This window comes from Tetrao urogallus (assembly GCF_951394365.1).
Source record: "Tetrao urogallus genome assembly, chromosome: 12".
In the NCBI taxonomy this organism is placed as follows: domain Eukaryota; kingdom Metazoa; phylum Chordata; class Aves; order Galliformes; family Phasianidae; genus Tetrao; species Tetrao urogallus.
The window spans coordinates 1,952,417-1,972,230 of record NC_136825.1 but is presented as its reverse complement, the minus strand read 5'-3'; the positions used below and the strand labels follow the sequence as shown (position 1 = coordinate 1,972,230).

General features: G+C 48.7%; 1 protein-coding gene across 1 annotated transcript in view; it reads right to left on the bottom strand.

Moving 5' to 3' along the window:
- The window catches only part of SLC7A5 (solute carrier family 7 member 5), a gene marked incomplete at both ends in the record, with an annotated part of 30,343 nt that extends 13,987 nt beyond the window's left edge, over positions 1-16,356 (bottom strand). Inside the window, 2 exons of the mRNA XM_079541521.1 lie at positions 4,034-4,159; positions 15,762-16,356. Coding sequence (XP_079397647.1) covers positions 4,034-4,159; positions 15,762-16,356 — 721 coding nt within the window. The remainder of the gene's footprint in view (positions 1-4,033; positions 4,160-15,761) is intronic.
- Positions 16,357-19,814: the final 3,458 nt, after the last annotated feature.

Sequence of the window (19,814 nt, the reverse complement as noted above, 5' to 3'; positions counted from 1 at the left end):
CTGACACAAACAAGATTCCCAGCCTCGTCAAAATTCTGCATGGGAAATGTCTGGAGCTGGACGTGCCCACTTTGTCCTTAGCTCACCCTGTGCTGCTTCAGCAGGCGCAGCTCTGCTTCCAACAAGCACAGCAAAGGGAGCCAGGCAGCATAATGCTGACTGCTGCCATCATAGCAGGCGCTTGAGACAGCGCAGACAAGAGATCTAAGATCAGAAGCAGGCATTGAGATGGGAAAGGGACAAATCCTCAGTAAGAGAAAAGGTTGAAAATCCTTTCTGAGACGTGATTCGAGACTTCTGACGCTGAGAAGGCTGCTGGATTTCCTCACATGTAAGCAGCAGGAGTGCCAATCTCTAAGGATGCACACCCTGATTGCTTTGCTCCTTCCAGCTGAGTCCTACTGCCTGCTCACCCAACAAACACCATGGTCAGAAAGCAATGGAGATGACTGGACAGAAGACAACCTGAGAGCTGATTAAAAAAAGAACAACAATGCCTCGTTCTTAGTAAGAGGAAGTGCAAAAATGCTGATCTTGCATATGCAGGAAGTTGTTTACAAGTGGGACAGGCTGCAGGGTGGTACAGCTGGGGGAGCAAATATAAGGTTTTACACACTAAGCGTGGGACACTGAACTTACAAAGCAGCACAACTTCAATCACACAAAGCCTTTTAAAAGTGTAACTCGTGTGTTGGTGCAGTAAGTGCATCCCAAGGGGATGGATTATACTGAGCCAACTGTCCAGAAGTTGAAAGGCTGTGTTAAGTAGGAAACCAATTTCTCCCCTCCTTTTGAAGTTGGCATGAAAGAAGATATAAAACAGCTGTCTGCAGAAAGATCACAAGGAAAGCCTGTGTTCTGTGTGGTAATATTGCCACACACTTATTTGTCTTGAGACGTTGCTGCTTTTTGGGAAATAATGAGCATGTTCAATGGAAGGATAACAAGAAAAGCCCAAAAGCTGAAGGCGGGAGGTCAGTGCAGAGGAGGACACACTTCTGTGAAGCCTCAGAAGTTTCCACATTTGAGCAAGAAAACGTGGGATTGATCCTCTTCTGTTTATGGATACGTAAAAACAAAACAGCAATGGGAAAGTAAGCACTGAAGTAACCAGCAGTGCTCCAACACCACCATGGGTGTCATGGGAACACATGGCCCTTCCATAGCTGAAATCTCAGCACCAGACCCAACAGCACAGAACTCATTTGGGCTCAGTGTGCACTTCACCCAACAGCAGCCACCAGCGTGGGACTGAGCTGGCTGTGCTGGGAGCCCTCTGTGCAAGGAGCATTCGGGCTGGGATAAGAGAGCAATAAAAGCAGGATGCTGGCTACAAGGCTCAGATCACTCACCTACCTGAGGTTAAATGGCCTCTTAGAGGCAAGTTATCCATTTCAAAGTGTCAGCACTTCCAAAGACCAGCCCTCTAGTATTTCTGCTGGAGAAGATCCAGCAGCTCTGCATTGTAGTAGCAGCGTGCAGCACAACCTCTCCAAGCAGACGCGAGGGCTTCAAGGCACCAGCTTGTCTCCCTGCTTCGAAGCAGGTCTGCCTTATTAAACAAGACCTGAGAGATGTCTATTAATCTATCCTAGTAAATTGCTGGACATCTACTTGGGCTCTGCAGTACAGCTGAAAGCGTTTTCCTAAAGCCTGATCTAAAATTTCCCTTGTCTCACAGATGGCATTCATTTTTTCTCATCGTAATGAAGACAGAAAGCAGTGCAGTGCTTCCCCGTTTTCAACATGCTGCAAGTGATGATAAGAAGAAGAAAAATCTGTCGATGTATCCTTGATACAGAAGTGCTGAGTCACCTGGTGTGATCTCACAGAATCCCATCACAGAATGGCTTAGGTTGGAGGGGACCCTAAAGATCTAAAGATCATCCCATGGGTGCCAGCCTCTCAATGAGGCTGCCCAGGATCCCACCCCACCCAGCCTTGAATGCCTCCAAAGATGGGGCACCCACCACCTTTATGGGCAACCTGTTCCAGTGCCTCACAGCACCCTCTGAATAAAACAGTTCTTCTTAAAACCTGACCTAAATCTCCTCTCTTTTAGTTTAAAGCCACCCCTCCTTCTCCCATCACTATCAGACAGCGTATAAAGTCAGTCTTCCTCCTGCTTGCAAGCTCTCCAAGTACTGGAAGGCTGCACTGAAGGGTCTCCCCAGAGCCTTTTCTTCTTTGAGCCGAACAAACCCACCTCCCTCAGCCTTCCTCCATAGGAGAGGTGCTCCAGCCCTGCTGATCATTGAAGAAAAGCTGAGAAAGCTGCAGAAACTAAAGGGAAGGGTATATTCTCAATGATTTACCAGAGAGCTTGCAACTTCCATTAGGAAGTTAATAAAATCCATGTTAGACTATGGGCAGAAACCCAGGCAGCATGCTGTAAAATAGCTCAGACAAGCAGCAGTGTGTCCCTGCATACAAATGCAGGCTCTCTAAGGAATGCCTCATTCCATCCCCAGACTGCCACTCTGATCCTTTATCCTGAGTGTTGTGCACACACAGCAGAAAGAGGTCTTTGCCTTCAGATGTTATGGTCTGACTACTGCTTCTCCTTGTGTTTTCTCCCCGCTTTAAGCAGCCACGTGGTGCAGTGGGAAGACAAATGTCACATGAAAGGAGCTGTATGGCAACATGTATACAGCTCAGAGGACCTTGAGGCCTTACAAAAAACTTGCAGCTGTAATAGGTTTCATACTACTTCCACCCCAAAGATGCATGCAGAGGGCAATAGCTTCATACATAGCACAGCTCCAGCTGAGAGCAGCCTTTCTGAGACAGCACAGAAGGTGCAAGCCACGTGCTCAGCCCTGCCCCTGATCCTGTCTGGCTGTGCACTGTGCCAGGTCAGCTAAGGGCACGAGAAAGCAGCAGTGAGGACAGCTCTGCAGGAGAGAGCTGCACAAAAGGCTCCATTCATAGGTCAGAGGCATCGCTGGCAGCCAGAAAACTGCATAACATAAGGAGAGGAGAAGAACTGGAGATGACAAGTTATCAGGAGGTAAAGAGCCAGTGGGACAGGTGGGTATGGGACGTTATACACAAGACCAAAAGCTTTTCTTGTTTACAGATAGGAGCCTGCAGACTCAACATGTATTTGCATCCACAGAACCAGGGCAGGGAAGGGCTCAGCCTCAACAGAAGGAGCAAAGACTCAGGGGGAGGGCAGGGGATTCTGAGCATGCAAATTAAGATTATTATCTGCAAACAAACAAAATCATAAAGACTTTTTACTTGTAAAACATGAAAGAACGAACAAAGGCTCGTTTTTACTTCTAAGAGAGAAAAACATTCGGCAAAACAAGGGAGATGTGAAAAGGAGGGAGGTGTGTTTTGTGATAAGCCTTCAACAATGTTCCTGTTGAGTGCAGGCACTGGGCTGGAAGAAAAGAAAACCTCTGATAAAGCAAGAAATTCTGCAAAGACAGCACTGGCTCCCATAGTTGAAACAGGAATTAAAATACCAACATGCATATCCTCCTCACAGAGAGGGGAGGGATTTCTATACGTCCACTTTGACCAAGCAGGGCTGTGCAGGCCACTGAGAAAACTCCTTTTGCTTTTCACAGAATGGCCCAGGTTGGAAGGGACCTCAAGGATCACAAAGCTCCAACCCCCCCCCACCAAAGGCAGCGTCACCAACCTCCACATTTAATGCTAGACCAGGCTGCCCAGGGCTTCATATAACCTCAGGACTTCATATAACCTGGCCATGAACACCTCCAGGGATGGACGGGGCATCCACAGCCTCAACAGGCAGCCTGTCGCTTTTATAAAAGCAAACTAATTAAAAAAAGCAGCCAGTAAAGCACATCTGTACTCATTAGCTGATCAAAGGGGTTTGAAACCAAACGTTCCTGCAGGTCTAAGGGGGTTTTATACTTGCATGAGGCAAATAAGCAAGAAAGAAAAAAAGAAACAAGCAAATGTTCGGCTTCTTTTCTTATCTTCCCATTTTTATCTACTTGGTTTTTTGAAGCTCCAACTCCGCACCACCTTCAAAAGGAAAAGGAGACGTACTCACCCTTTGCAATCTGAACGAAGCCAAGAATGATGATCAAAGCCAGCGCCAGCAGCTTGGCTGCAGCAAAGGCATCCTGAACACGGGTAGCAGCTTTCACACTGTAGCAGTTCACTGCCGTGAGGAGCACTGCAAGAAACGGACGGGACAGACGCGTCAGTACTCAGCAAAGCACCGAGAACAAATCAGGACAGATCAGCATTTGCTTTTTGCTACAGCCCAAACAAACTCGAGGAGCAGCTTATAAACAGATGCACTCCACCGAGCTCACAGCTGCAGCCGTGTGCTTTGGTTTTGGGGTTCTCAGGGCACTGCCATCTTCCTCAACCGTAGGCTGAATTTTGGGTACCAAACGTCACGTTTTGAGCTGCGTCGCCCAGGGCCTGAAATAGCAACTTGTCACACACTGCTCTCCATACTCCTCCATTCTGTGCTGGGTTTCTACAGCAGTGCGAATGAAGCACGCGCTTTTAGGGACGAGGAATTGTCCTTCTGCATCGGAAAGAACATTTCTGAGGGCATCTAAATAAAAGTGGTGACTGGGGCCAATGGCATCAAAGCAGTCCTCTGCAATCCCTGCCCAGACAATTGATGTTGTAGTTGTGCGGAAACATCATAGAGATGGCTGGGCAGCTTCCAGAACTGATGTATTGTTCCCAGTTTAACAATAGCACCTAAGAGGCCATCAGGGCCACTTTGTGCTGCCTAAACATGAAAGAAAAGAAGGCAGACCTGACACATTCAGCGAGCTGTGAAACAAACAAAGCCCACAGGTCAGCAGGGCAAATGGGAAGAGAACCCCATGAACCCAAGGAAGCTCTTCTCCTGCACTGGACCCACACCCCCCATAGTGCCAGGAAGGTCGCACAGACTGTCACAGCCACTGCCAGAGCATGTCACAGAGACAGGCAAATGTCACGCAGGGAATGCTGCTGCCCCACGTGCTGGATGTCACCCTTCACTCCCCGCACAGTGTCAGCACAGTGCCCATGGCAGGCCTCCACAGCCAGCAGGACAGACGTCATCTTGCCTTCTTTAGCCACAGGCTTCTCCCCCCTCCCAGGGCTCTGAGACTTTCCCACTCAGATTGCAGCTTGTATTTTTACCCCCCCGGGAGCCAGGCAAGCTTTTCTAAAGCTGGTACAGGACGGAGAGAGTCCAGAAGTGCTGCCCCATTACGGGACGTGCTTAAATACAGCCTGGCCACTGCACTCCTTCATGTGCCTGTCACACACTGCCCTTTCGCTCTGGCCTCTGCCCTTGTGGCAAGGCTCTTCTCACTCCTCACAGCACCTTTTCAGAGAGCCAAAGAGCTGTTTCTCCTGGTCACAGGCTACGCTCATGTTTTAAAGCCCAGAGCATTTGATGGAGGTATTTCAGCCTTCATCAGAGGAGATGCGAGGCAGCCCATCAGCACAGCGCTCTACCTGCAGTACAGGGGACTGCTGGGACAGACTACTGCCAGGCAAGCTAAGCTGCATGTGTGCTACAGACAGAGGGGAGGAAGGTTGATGGGGTAGAAGGGAGAAATACAGTGGCTGGATGGCTCTATCACTGCCCAGTGAGAGTGCACCGTGCCCTGAGATCCCCAACACACACAGCATCATAGTGAAAACCACACCATGCCCCCACTCTGAAGCAAGATGACCCCTGAATTACAGCCATGCCCAAACTGATGTGGGCACCAGCCCAGTGTGAGGCAGTAGGATGGAGCAGCAGTGCCTTGGCTCTCTGGCTCACGGCACAGAGGATTATTTTCTTGCTCATCAGCTCACGTCCTGCTTCCAGGAAGGGCACGAGGGGAATTTGCACACTGAATTGCATACTGAGAAATGAAACGATGGGAGGAGGAACAAGCACTGACATTTTAAAGGGTCATATTGGCTTACAGTCAGCCTCCGCCCTTATCCTGAGTGACCACATTGGGAAGAGCTCAAAGAAGCACAGGGAGCCCACAGCAGGGCTGGGAATGGCCATGCTGGAACTGATGAGTGTGCTCAGATGCACCCAGGGCTGGCTGCAGAGCCCAGTCCCCAGGGACTCCAGTATATGGATCTGTCAGCAACAACGAGGCTCACAGCTCCAATGAATGTCACAGAGCGACAGGACTTCCTGGTGACTCAGAGCACACATAGGCAAGAAGGGAAGCAAGTTGCATCATTCATTCACAAGGGCCTAAAAGCCTGCTGCAGCCTAGCACCATGGCGACAGGCATCAGCATAAGAGGATTTAGGAGCTGCAAACTGCTCAGCTAAGGGCTGCAGGAAAAGCTGATAGAGGAACCTTGGGCAGGGAAGGATGCAACCAGCCCCAGAGCACTGCAGCTGCTTTCAGGATTGTTGGCTTTTACTTTGCTCCTTGCAAAGCTTTATGGATCTCGTGTCATCTGAACACAAGAGAGCATAAAGGTGGAAAAGGAGAGAGCTGGAAATCTTCACAAAGAAAAGCAAAGGAGCCAACACAAACTAAAAGAATGAAGATTTTTAGATACGCTCTTTTTGAAATCACATATTTGGCACTTAGAGGAGCACGGCTGCTTGGAAGGTGGTGCCTTGGAACTGACCCAGTGCAGCGGGGCTGCAGGTGACAGAACAGTGCATTCTGGCTGCACTGCACATGGCACAAAGCAAGCGATGAGGAAAGCAGCACACACACCAGGCACGTTCCCCCAAATATAACCCACTATCACACAACGCCTTCACCACGTGTTGCTCAGGAGATAGGGCACATTGCAAAGACACCACGTCCCCAGGTCCAGCAACACCAAGCAGCGGAGGCTGGAGCACATCTGCCTCCAACATCTGCTGAGAGGAACACCGTGCAGATAAACGGGGAGGAAAAAGGACTAAAATAGACAGCAAGGTCAACTTACTGTATGGGAAGGAAAACAGACAACGCCAAGCAGATATAATTCATCTGCTGGAAGCACCCCTGGTGAATCCTAGTGGGGAGGATGAGCAGAGAACTGCAGATCCAGGACTCACTTTGACCGGTGATTAAGCTAAAAATAAACCTCCCCTTGTTTACAGAGGGATATTTAAAGCATGAGCTAACACATCTAAAAGCACATTTTCCCGTTAGTGAAGACAGCCCTTGGAGGTGCAACATGGACATTCTCTTCCCCATTTAGGCATTCTGTTTCTTTGACAATAGCGTGGAGGCTGAACCAGCAGGCTGCCGGCCTGGGATCGTTTTTCACCTTCTGGTTGTGTACAAAGCCTGCTGGTCGGGCTGTAGGGCTGTACATAAAAGGCAAAAGCTTCCACGCAGCTCAAAACCCAAAAGCAACACAAGCTTTTGCATTTAGCCCTTAAGAACATAGCGGTGCCTTTGTAAAAACAAGAAAACACTTCGGGCAAGAGACAGAACACGGCTGAGATCTTCTCCCACAGAAGTCGTGGTTCAGAGCCATTCTAGTCACAGTCTCTCTGCTTTGCTTTCCTCACCATGCAATAATATTTGTCTTTCCCAAACGAGTGCAGTGAAGTTACTACGCTTAAATGCTTTCCAATGCGAGATGGGTTACAAAAACAAACCGACACAACAGACTGTCCCACCAGAACCACACAGACCCTGGCACACAACAACAGACCGAGTGCTTTCTCAGCAAAAGACAAATCCCAGCAGTTGCTCAATTTCTCAGGAGAGCAGAGCTCAGCTGTCCCAAGTTCCAGGTTTTATTCCTCTGCTCTGAAGTGCCCCCCATGGAGCTGAGGGACTGCTGGCATCCCTCCATGCACCTCCAAGTGCTTCATATGAAGCTGTGCTCTCACAGCTTTGAGGTCCACCAGCACAACAGCACTGGGAAACATTCAACCACACTGCATCTTCCTGAAGGTGCAGCTGCTGGGTGCTGCCAGGAAGCAGCTCTGCAACGGGGCAGCCCTGCGCTCAGCGTGCCCCATGGGGCAGCTCTTAGGAGGGATTGGAGGAATTATTCTATGGATATGCATTCTAGCACCATCTGAAGTGCCACAATCTGCCCGACCCAGCAGCCCCACTCAAAAGGGCTTTGCATAATTGGGATAATGGGAGCCAGAATGCTGCGGAGATCTCAAGTGTAAGAGGGTACTATTTTTTATTTTATTCCTTGGTGGAAGAGATGCTCGCTGGTATTTCACAGGGTATTCTTACAAAGTACTACGCACCTTTATCTCCACTAGGGACCTCTCCTACGACACAGCCCAGCTATTTGGGTGAGCTTCCCTCCAGGGCACTCCAACCAGGCCAGCAGGTGAAGGTAACACCAGCTGACAGCCAGGGGCTTTCCAAGAGAAATGAGGCTTCCCAAAGGTAACACTGGGTCCAGCTTCAATTATCTGCTCTGCCCTGGTAGTGTCAGCTTACCCCAGGCATGTCGCTCACACTGTTCAGCTGGCATTCGCTGGCACAATTGGGTGATTTCCCCCTTACACTGGTAGGAACCAAGGATAAACTGACAAACACAACATAGAACCCAGTACAACATCCACTCCCTTTCATATTTTATGGGGATATTTGAACTTCCTTTAAGCTTTCCTGGTCTCAAGTCCCAAACACAGGATAACAGTGGGAATAAACCCCTACAAAGCAGATACAGAAAGGGATAGAGACAAGCCCGCGATGAACACACTGTAGTAACATCATCAGTGTCCAAAAAATAAATACAGGAGGGAGGAAATCTCCCCTGTGGGCATGTGCTTCTACCCAAAGCAAACAGTGCATGAATGGAGCGCTAACACAGGTAAAGCAGGGCTTGGCAGTTATGATGCAACAGTCTTGGCAGTCATCCTTGTGAAAAGGGCAGGGCTGCAGCTTTCATGGGTAATGGAAGGTGGCCAGGGATAGGAAATGGAAAAAAGACGGCGCTCGGGGCGGCTCCATTTGAACAAATGCAAATGGACAAGCAGCCAACGTGGAGCTCTGTGTCCATGGGGCATCAAAGGATCTGATTCCAGCAGCCTTTGTCACCCTCTGACAGCAAAACAGAGTTTGCTCAGTACTTATCAAAGATCCTTAGCAGGTTTTCAGGTGAAACAGCGCTGAAATGGATGCTGGAGTTCTCGAGGCACTGGCACTGCTGCCCACGCTCTGTGCGTGATGTTCTACATCAGGAGCGCTGCACAATGTCCCCATTGTCCTTTGTTTCACTTCCTATCAGTTTCCCTGGTCTTGCTCTGCAGTGCCTCCTATGGAAGTCCATATACACCTCCATAATGAGGATGAACGCGCAGAAGCAGCCTGCTTTAATACATAAACTCAACTTACTGCAAGTTACCCATGGCTTCTTATTTGTGATTCTGCAAGAGCAGAATGAAAATGCATAGCACGGCAGGGAATTCATTGTGAAAGAGGAAGAATTGATGGGGTATGCTCCACCTCAGCTTCCTCACCAGGAAAACAGAGACTGTGCCACACAGAGGATGAATCACAGTCACTCCTCTTTATGTCTCATGCATTTCCCTTAGTCCTTACAGCCGTACCGTCATGCTCCCATTTATCATCTGCCACAGGGTGATGTTGTTTTTCTCCTTGCACTTACTTACAGCACAGATCCCAGCTCCTTCCTTGCACCATCCTACAGCAAAAGCTGCTCCTTTCGCTCCAGAGTGAGTGAGCAGCCTCAGGTATCTATTTCTAGCAGCACAAGCTAGCAAAGGTCATACATACAAGGGCATAGACAGAAAACGATAAGGGAAACTTCAACCTGATAGATACTGAATGAAGCCCTGTGCCCTGCATAGCAGCAAACAGAAGAGACAGAAAGAAAACCTCTGCTGATATTTCTTCAAGGACAAGCCCTTGGAGAAACCTAACAGCCACTGTAATCAGTCCATAGTAGGGAAAGGGTTGGACTGGATGGCCTTTAGGGCTCCCTTCCAACCGTAAGGATTCTATGATTCTAAGGAGCAGATGGCACCAGAGAAAATGTGTCTATATTAAAACTGTCTTGCAATACTGCACGTATCTTTGCAGGAGTTTCCAGCTTCCTTTACGTTTTTCTTCCCAGAGGAATGAGGTGTGAGCACATCAGCAAGTAACAGGTGGGAAGAGAGGGCAAAGGCTGCTGCTCCCACTGGAGATGAGAAGTGGGATCCCTCCAAAGCTGCTGCCTTGATGCAATCACAAACCCTGTCCATCTCCAAAAAATGGCCTCTCCTGCCAGCTTCAACCAAGGGCACACACAATGGGGCAGGGGGGCTGTAATCAGAACACAGGTTGGACATAGAATGAAGGAAAAAAAGAAAAGGAAAGAGGTATCTATACACCAGAGGGAGGAAGAAAAGGGTTAGCAACAAGATGTGCGTGATGGTGCCATCTCCAAACAGGGTGGGAAGGAACAGAAGAATCACCATCCTGGATTAAAAAAAAAATGCTTTCACTTCAATTCCTGTCGCACAGAAGAATTAAAAGAGGGACTGCAAAGCTGCTGTCACAGTTCCCAGCTGGTTCTCTGTTCCAGTAAGCCCTGGTGCTGTATCAGGCTTAGAACAGGCACCCACAGAAGTGAGCATTTCACCACGTATCACAGCTCCCAGAAGCAGCTACACCTGCAAATTTGCAGAATGCTATAAGATAAAACATAACAAGCACTTACTTGCTGTGCTGCCTTCCAAGAGCTGTGCCAACACAGCGCAGCACAGGGCAGGGAGGGCTGCACAATTAATTTCAGGTTCGCAGATACAGATATTCAAGCTGGACATCGCCCCCATCATTTCACACAACATATCTTCTATCATCAGACACCACCTGACCAATATTTTATGCGCACACGGAGTCCAACAGATCCAACCATCATCCCTGCCAAGAGCTGCCAGACCTGCTAAACGTGGATTCTTACCTGGCCCATGGTTACGCTGTGCTCACACAGAAGCACCTTCCCTTGGCCACCTCTGACACCACACTGCGAGGCTGCTGGGATGCCTGAAACACTCTGCCACGTTGTTTCAAATTAGACTGATCACAGGGAGTTTCTCTGCAAAAGCCTTCCCAATTTGTTCATGTTAGGAGAGCAAGACTCGGAAGGATCTCAGTGGTAATGTAAATCATTCAAATACAATAAAATTTAATGGGACATTTGCTGTAAGAGCCAAGAGGGGGATGCCAAGAAATGCAGGAGCTGCTTGCTGTGTTACAAGAGTGCTCCAACCCTCATCCATTTCAGGAGAGCCCTACGAGTGTCAGAAGCTGTTTTCATTAATGCTACTCTCTCTAATTAAATGCAGATTTAAGAAAGCAATCTCTGCCTTGCAGCATTAGCCGTACAGCAGGGATTCTGCAAAGACCCCTTCCTTCCAACCTGATCAAACAGGTCCGTATTTACAGACGCAGCTTAGTTACCTAATCCACCTTTCTGGAAGAGGAAAAAAAGAAGCCTTCAAAGCTTCACAACCTGCTCAGCATGCTGGGTTAATTCCATGCTGCAGAATGAACCTACCTTGAGCAGACAAGTGCAAGATGCACTTTGTGCTTGCTTTGCTTGCCTGATGAGCTCCAAATCTGCCCACAGCTTCACTCTAAACAACTGGCCAAACAGACCTGAAGTAAGATATCAGCACCAGATAAAAGACATCCTGCCTGCAACACGTGCAGCCACTGAATATGGACTGTAATTTGGCAGGCATTCGAGGCACACACTTATGCACTCCCGTCAACTGCTGGATTTGATGCCATTCCCCTCCTGTAACTCACAGCACACTCAGGGCAGTGGCAGGCACTTCCACACAGCACGTGCTATGGGCACGACTCAGCTCTGCACAGACTGCTCCTAATTCTTCTTAGGTTGTTCATAACAGAAGAGATGAATGTGTGAAGACGTTCCTGGAATCCCACGCTCGCGGCACTGTCCAAAATAATGCTTTAGAAGCAGCAAAGGAGGTCTAAAGAACTTGGAAAGAAGATTAAAACATCATAGCCTTGGCAGGAGCAGATACTGCTGTAGCAATATTGGGCTCTTAGCGCCAGATTAGCATATATAATTGACAAGCAATGGAGGGTTTCAGAAGCTAACAGTCAAATCAGCCATTTGATACCAAAGGGTAAAATTAGATGCAACTGGCTGCTTCCTCAAGCTTTCAGGGAGCAGATGACACTGCCAAGAAATAAGGGAATTATAGAATAACCTGTTATGCAGCACTTGGGTGGGAGGGCAGGCAGGGTGTGAGGATGTATGCAGGAAGAACAGCTTAGGACATGTGAAACACCAGTCAGAAACCAGCTCATGCCTGGAAGTACCATCATCCCATCTCCCTCCTCTACAGAGAATTTAATGCACGACACTTGGAAGTCCTATCAGATGTAGGAAACCTTTAAATTAACAGCTGGAAATACAAAATATGCATGTTATCTTTGGACTGCATCCCAGGCTGTGCCCTGTAAATTTTAATTTTTTTCTTAAGAATCATCAGCTCCAATCTGTGAAATTTCACAAGCAGCAGCCAATTGTAAACACAAATCTGAGCCACGAAGATAGCAGAGATGTGCATTCAGATGGATGCTGTTTCACACCAATATCCAGACTATTACCAGAGGAACCACCAAATTAATATGATGGATCCTCATTTAACTACATGCACACCTGATAGTACATGAAGCAGGCTCCTTAGCTGGTCAGAATAGTACATACATTACCTACATACATTATATATATATTTCATATATATAATAATATCAGGATAGTGATACTATAACATAGATGCCATGAACTATGAGAAGTCAGGACTTCGTAACCGTTCCTCCACCCTCTGTAAAAGGGGTAACATTGATGACTTCTCAGCCCTAGGAGCATCAGACATCCCATCTCACACACTAAATGACACGCAGTCGATATGGCCACAAGCTGCTCAAGTAACCTACTGGCTGAAACCCATCACCCACAGATTCTTACAGCCAGAGAGCACGAGCTGTTGTGCAACGAATGTAAAACAACCCAAATTAATGATGAACAGCTTGACCCATCTTTCTACAGGAAGACTTTCTTCTAGTGGATTCTTGCACTTGTTTGGCAACCTTAATGAGCGTTCATAACATCTTGTGCAGTAACTCCTGCATACCAACTGCAGATTACAACCCTGATTGCAGAAAGTATCCGTTTGAAGTTAAAATCTGCTTACCACCCACTTTGTTTTCTTCAGTGCTTCACGAGGAACCAAGCTCCCTATTCCAACTGTTTTTTCTTTCTTTTAAGACCGCGATTTATTCACATCACCTTAATGCCCAGGAATTCAATTTGTTTTTCAGGTGTTGGTGGGGATTTGCCACTGTAACTCATTCAACTCTTCAACACCAGTAATCAGTGCAGTCAAAACAATTTACTTTGTAATTCTCCTCTTACAGAAACCATACACTCAATTGCGTTTTATGTCCAGACACAAGCTTTGCAAAGAATACAGCTGGTGCTCTTCTGGAGATTGAGTGTTGGCTGCATAGCAAGTCTACTGTGCAGGGCTCAAATTCCCTTGTACCTTCCCAAATCACTCTTTCCCACTTTGAGATATCCCAAACCATTCTATCACTAACACACACTGTAGAGCACATGCCCAAATGGGTCACCTCTCCTGTCCCAGAGCTCCTGGAAAAACAAACAGTCGCTGGCTGTGGGTGTTTGGAACAACCCCACAACAAAGTGCCTTGAAAGTGCATCGAAGCTTTGTGTAACTCAGCCCTCGGACCAGATTTACTTCGTTTGTTGTTCCCATCTCATGATGTGGTTTTGGCACCAGGCAGTAGGAAAGCTAGCTCCAGAAAACAAAGTTACAGAGATCTGACTTGCTGAAGGTGATGCACAATGAACTAACCTTGCAAAGCAACGGAGACCGAGATTTAACCCAAACAGAATGCTAACCAGGGGTTGCGAGAAGAAAGTTTTAAAGAAGAAATGCATGAAAAGGATGCACATTTATAGGACTAGCAACTCTACCCTTGTTCTTTCAGTGTAAAGGTTCAAGAACAAACTCTGCTGCAGGAAAACTAATTGCTAGTGTAAGGATATTGCAGACACTGATAGTACTTATCAGAGAAGCAAAAGCAAGAGGGAGACCTGGCCTCAAGATTCATGATGCAATCCATCCCATGGATGAAGACATCTTGCCGTGGGCAATTTCCCCCCGTATCTATTTTCTGATCAGCAAAACAGGAACAGAAACACCTGAGCCCAAGTCTTCCAGCAAAGCTCCTGCAGATGAAAAGTCAGGTATTGGTAAAGACACAAAGATTTTATCAACTCAGCATGGCCTTGCACTGCACAACTTGGACATGAAACACTAAGAAACTCAATGCAATCAGCTCCCTAACGCTGTTGGCTTCTCAGCAAATAAACCAGGTGAACCCCAAGTGCATGCACACCTTCTTCTGTGTCAGTGAAGAAAATGTTGCATATGATCAAGAAAAACATAAAAGCAGATTTTATCCCAACGTGCAAGGAACCAACCAGCAGAGCTGCTTTCTAAGCCTGCTGCATCTTTATTAGATGGGAGGCTATATTTTTGTTAATAGACACATTCCATTTTGTTAATGGCTTGGAAGGAAAGCCCAAACATCTGCCCAGTTGCCTTGATGTGATGAAAAATTGATCCAGTCAGTAAGTTTCAGTCTTGCCCCCAGAAATGCACAGTCTGCTGCCCTGACTGTTTCTTATTTTATCTGCTAGCAAGGAATGCCAAATATGCATCAAAGACTTGGTCAGTTTGTGTATGAAGACATTTACAGATAACCTATCACCCCACAATGATTGCAACTTGTGAATGCCTGCAATCTCCAGAGGTGGAAGAATCTAAGACAGCCTCCCCTCGCGTGGCAGAGCCTTCCCCACAGCCCCAAAGCTACAAAGCATGAACTCCAGGCACCAAATAAATGCTTTATAAAGCCCTCACCAAAAGGCAGTATCTTATGGGAATGCACATCTTTACAATGGCACAGGAGCTGTCAATACAACAGGATGCTGATGGTCTAGGAAAGGCAGAAAACTCTCCTGTATTTATGAAATGGGGAGTCTGGATGGGGTGACTTTGCAGTCACAGAGGAAAGAAAAACGAGGCTGCACTGACAGCACCAGAGCTCAAAAAGCAGAGGACTACAGCAGCATCTGCCATAGCAGAGACACTGATGGCCCAAAATGCATCATGGCATGCTGAACTCCTTGGAGAGGCAAATGTCATGAGAAATAACATCTGCTAGCCAAAACACGGCCAAAAAAACAACAACAACCAAACACCCCAATACCCAAAAACTACAAACCCAAAGCCTACTTCTCAAGCACGAAAGAAGAGCAGAGAAACGACTTAAAAGCAGTGCTGAAAACAGCCGGGCAGTGCAGCACCGCATTCAGCACCGGCTGCTGGTGCTGCCCGTGATGGACATCAGCTGTGACAGACAGAGGGCTGCCCAGCAGAGCCCCATGAACGGCAGTCCCCAGCCCTGCCGTGGGGCCATAGAAACCCCACTGCAGTGCACAAACACGTTGCATTTACAGCACGCTGCTCTGCTGCGGTTCTGACAATCCTAATGGTTCCCCAGCCCCGAATGCCAGATAGGGACTTATTTTTTCGCTTGGATTATCGGGGATGGGGTCTTCTACTCATATTGTTCCAAAAAATCAATTAAAAATCAACCCGCACTGCACGGCAAAGGAGAAAAGGGAGCAGCCCCCGGCATGGGCGGGTTGGGGAAGGCAGAAGATGGTAGGCAGGAGCCACGTGGGGCAGCGGGAGCCCGCAGGAACAGGGGAGAATGCGGGGGTCGCGGGGCTACTTACGGACACAGAGGCAGGCTACCAGCTTGGCAGCCTCGTCAGGCACCGGGCAGGTGGGGAAGATGGGCTTCAGCAGGTAGGTGGCGAAGACCAGAGCTACGATGTACTGCGAGGAGGGTCGGATGATGAGCAGCTCTATCCAGAGCTTGAGGAAGGCGGGCAGGGAGCCGTACACCTCCAGCATGTAGGCATAGTCCCCGCCGGACTTGGTGATGGTGGTGCCCAGCTCGGCGTAGCACAGAGCGCCCACGATGGAGAAGGCCCCGCAGACGGCCCACACCACCAACGACAGCCCCGGCGAGCCGGCCTCCCGCAGCACCCCGGTGGGGGTGACGAAGATGCCGGAGCCGATGATGGTCCCCACGATGATGGCCACGCCGTTGATCAGCGTGATGGAGCGCTGCAAGGCCACCCCCTCACCGTCGGCGGGAGCGGCGGTGGGAGAAGGCGTGCGGGCGCAGCCGTTCTCCTGAGCGCCTCCAGCCGCCTCCAGCATCTTCTCCATCGCCTGCTTCTCCTCCTCCTGCGCCATGGAGGAGGCCGAGCCCGCCGGGCTCCTCTTTTTCACCGCGCTGCTGCCGCCGCCGCTGCCCGACATCGTGGCGGGGCGCGGAGCGGAGCGGGCGCAGCCGGGCGCTCGGCTGCCACCATGCAGCCGCCCCTTTTGTTCCGTCGGCGGTGGGCGGCGTGCGGGGAGCGCCTCCCGGTGAGGCGGGGAGATGCCCGCGGAGGGGCCGGGCTCCTGGCGGGGGGAGGACGAGGAGGAAGGAGGAGGAAGGAGAATCGGTTGCGGCCCCGCACGGTGCCGCCTCGGGAAAGCGCCGAGCTCCGCGCTCTCCCCCCTAAGGTGGGCAGTGGGGAAAAGCGAGCCGGCGAAGCGGTGCCCCCGTTCAGCCGCCGGCTCTTGGAAGACCGCAAGGCCGCCGGCCAGGCGGGGAGTCGTGTTACCCGACTCAGGCTGGGTTCTTACACAGCAGAACATGGCGGAGGAGGAGGGGGAACCAATTCTGCAAAGCCCACATCACCCAAATCCCGCAGCCTCATCTGATCTCAGGGTGCTGGCCGTTCTTTACAGAGAGTGGTGAGGTGCTGGAACAGCTGCCCAGAGAGGCTGTGGATGCCCCGTTCCTGGAGGTGTTCAAGGCCAGGGTGGATGGGGCCCTGGGCAGCCTGGTCTAGCATTACATGTGAAGGTTGGTGGCCCTGCATGTGGCAGGGGGTTGGAGATTCGTGATCCCTGAGGTCCCTTCCAACCCTGGCCATTCTGTAACTGTGCTCACTGCGCTTTTCTACATACCATGTTTGACTCAAACACAGCTGCCTGCATTTCTGCAGAGGCACTGCTGAAGTCTGCCCTCACTTCTTACACTGAAAAGATAAATTCACAACAGTTCCTGCCAACCTAGCAAGCAGGCAGGCAGAACAAGCAGTTTCCATCACACTGCCTCAGCAAAGTCACAGGATCTGCATCCAAGGAGACTTTCTTGGCAACTTCACAACAGAGCCAGAGGAGCCAATCCTGTAACAAATTCATGTCTTTGCAGGATAGGAGACCAGTTTAGCACCCAGGAGCCCACACCTGGCAGTGAGCATCCTCACTGTGAGTGGGAAGTGGTACCTCGGAGGAGCAGTGTCCCAGCTGCAGGGTAGCAAGCATCGCACATGAAGTCACATCCAGGCTCCAAAACCAAGGCTCAGTGCCCTTCCTCCCCAAACCACGCTCCTCCAGGCAGGTCCAACCAGCTCCAGGCATTGGGGTGAGTCAGGGCGTTTCTGGAAGATACCTTCGAGAAAAGCCAAGTCAGCGTTTTGGGGGCAAGCTGTAACATTTGAGTGACATTTTCAGGTCTCTCACACTGGACAGTGACATTGGAACTCCCTTGAGGCAGTGGAGGAACGCAGGGCTCCGTCCAGCAGCTTTGGGAGAGCTTATCAGAACGTGACACCTAGTGGTTGTGAGCCACAGCAACACGCAGACCTCAAACTGCCTTGCTCAGTTCAGCATCCGTACTAAGAAAGCAACAATTCCCACTAGTTTTCAAAGGCATGCGATCACCTTTCCCTCCCCACACCCAAATCGTCTAAAAAGCAACTTCTAAGCAGAACGACCACTAAGAATTTGCAGATCTCAAGCTCAGTTTCGACACCATTGCCATTTGGAAACACTGGGCTCAAGAAGCAGCTGAGCACCACTGCCCCACCTGAAGTCACCCACAGACAGCTGTATTGCCCACTAACCTGAGTTTGTTTTGCAGCTGTTTGTCCATTTGGGCTGGGAAAATACCTGCTCTGCAGTTGCAGCGTTCAGGTGTGTTCACAGGGTGCCTTCTGTCCTCCAAGCACTTCACAGGTGGGATTATCGTGTGATTATCAGCTCTGACCACCAACTTTTCAGGCCCCCAAGTTGTTCTGCAGCACCTCTGAAGGCAATTTGATTACACAGCCACTTCTCCACACGTTAACATTCAGACACTTCAATTTTCTCACATCGAAAAGCAAGACCAAACAAGACATTAATTACCAATATCAGAAGTAAATTGGCCATTTGTTGGAATTAATGCACATCTTGCAGCTGCCTTGATCAAAGTAAGAGAGCCCACTGGAACCAAATAAACCAAAAAAATTAATTTCTTCAGCAAACAGCTCAGCTGTACTACATATATACTATCTATCTACACACACACACGAACACAGTAAGACCTCCTAAGCTTCTCTGCTGGGCAAAGTGGAATGGGTGGTAGCTTCTGGAATCCTCAAACTGCAACAGTAGAGCTGGAGCTGGTATTATTCTCAACCTTTCTTCCCACTGAAATGGCTTACCTTTCTGGACAGCCCCCAAAGAATGGTCAGTATGGTCTGCAACCACTCATAGGGCTCAAATCCCTTAACCAGAAATGGTCTCCTACTGTCCCACCAAAAGAAGTGGGAATAATCTCAGCTTAGCACAACGTATCTATGTGATACCCAGGCCCTCAGCCTGGCTACTACAGGTCAACTAGATGAATTCGTGTGTAGTTATTAGCCAATTGTTATTGATAAAAGCAATTTATTTTAATAAATTAAAGCTTTTTTTTTCCTGATTGTTCAATAAGATTCATACCACCTTGAAGTAGAAGCACTGCAAAATCACTACATGTGAAACTCCTCGAGAGCTGCACCACACATCAAATTATTCAGTTTTATCAACACTAATTACAGTGAAAACAGAGAAAGGAACTTAGCTGACAGTTTTTAGGTTGAGTTTAACACTAAATATGAAACAAGGCAGCTCAGAACTTCAAGCCTGGAATCTCCTTGCAGGCAGCATGCTGCATCTATCCCAATGGAGCAGATAACTGGACATCCATCAGCACGGCTGCAACACAGAGTTCATTGTGCTTTCATTCCAATTACAATACAGTCCAGCAGAGCCTTTCACACACTGAAGCATCAAAGGCTGACATCTGATCATATTCCACTCATAATGAACTGGGTCATTCTGAAGGAGGAATTATTTTCTTGACGGAGAATCTCCTTTCTAATGTGGAGAGCTTAACTGCACAATGAAATACAGACACGGGTTGCTGTGCTTTTTTATTGCATGGTTGCAGACTAGTTTAACAGCTAAAAAAAAATACAGTGACTAGAAGTTTCTTTACACCAAAACTGAGAAGACACATCTGTATGCTATGAGTACAAAAGGCACTTCTCATTATGTATGTTGTCCACAAAGGCAATGTTTCAGTAAATTACCATCAGGCACAACATATATTACCATATGCACTTGAGAACTTCCACCCTCACTTCATGAAGCCATCCTCAACACGAGTCCCACTGCAACATTTCAATCATAGTGCTGACTGCCACAGGAATGTCTCTCAGAACAGTGTTAATTAACACTGAATGATGCTCACTGAGAAGCAATCAGGTTCAAGGACAAAAGTCTGTTCTGACCCTTCCCTACTGTACCCTCCAAAAGAGCCTAAAGATTCCTATGCAGACACCTTCCAAATACAGTTTAACTCAGTTGTGCAAAGTCGTTACAGACATGAACTAAATTAGCTGAGAACCCAGCAA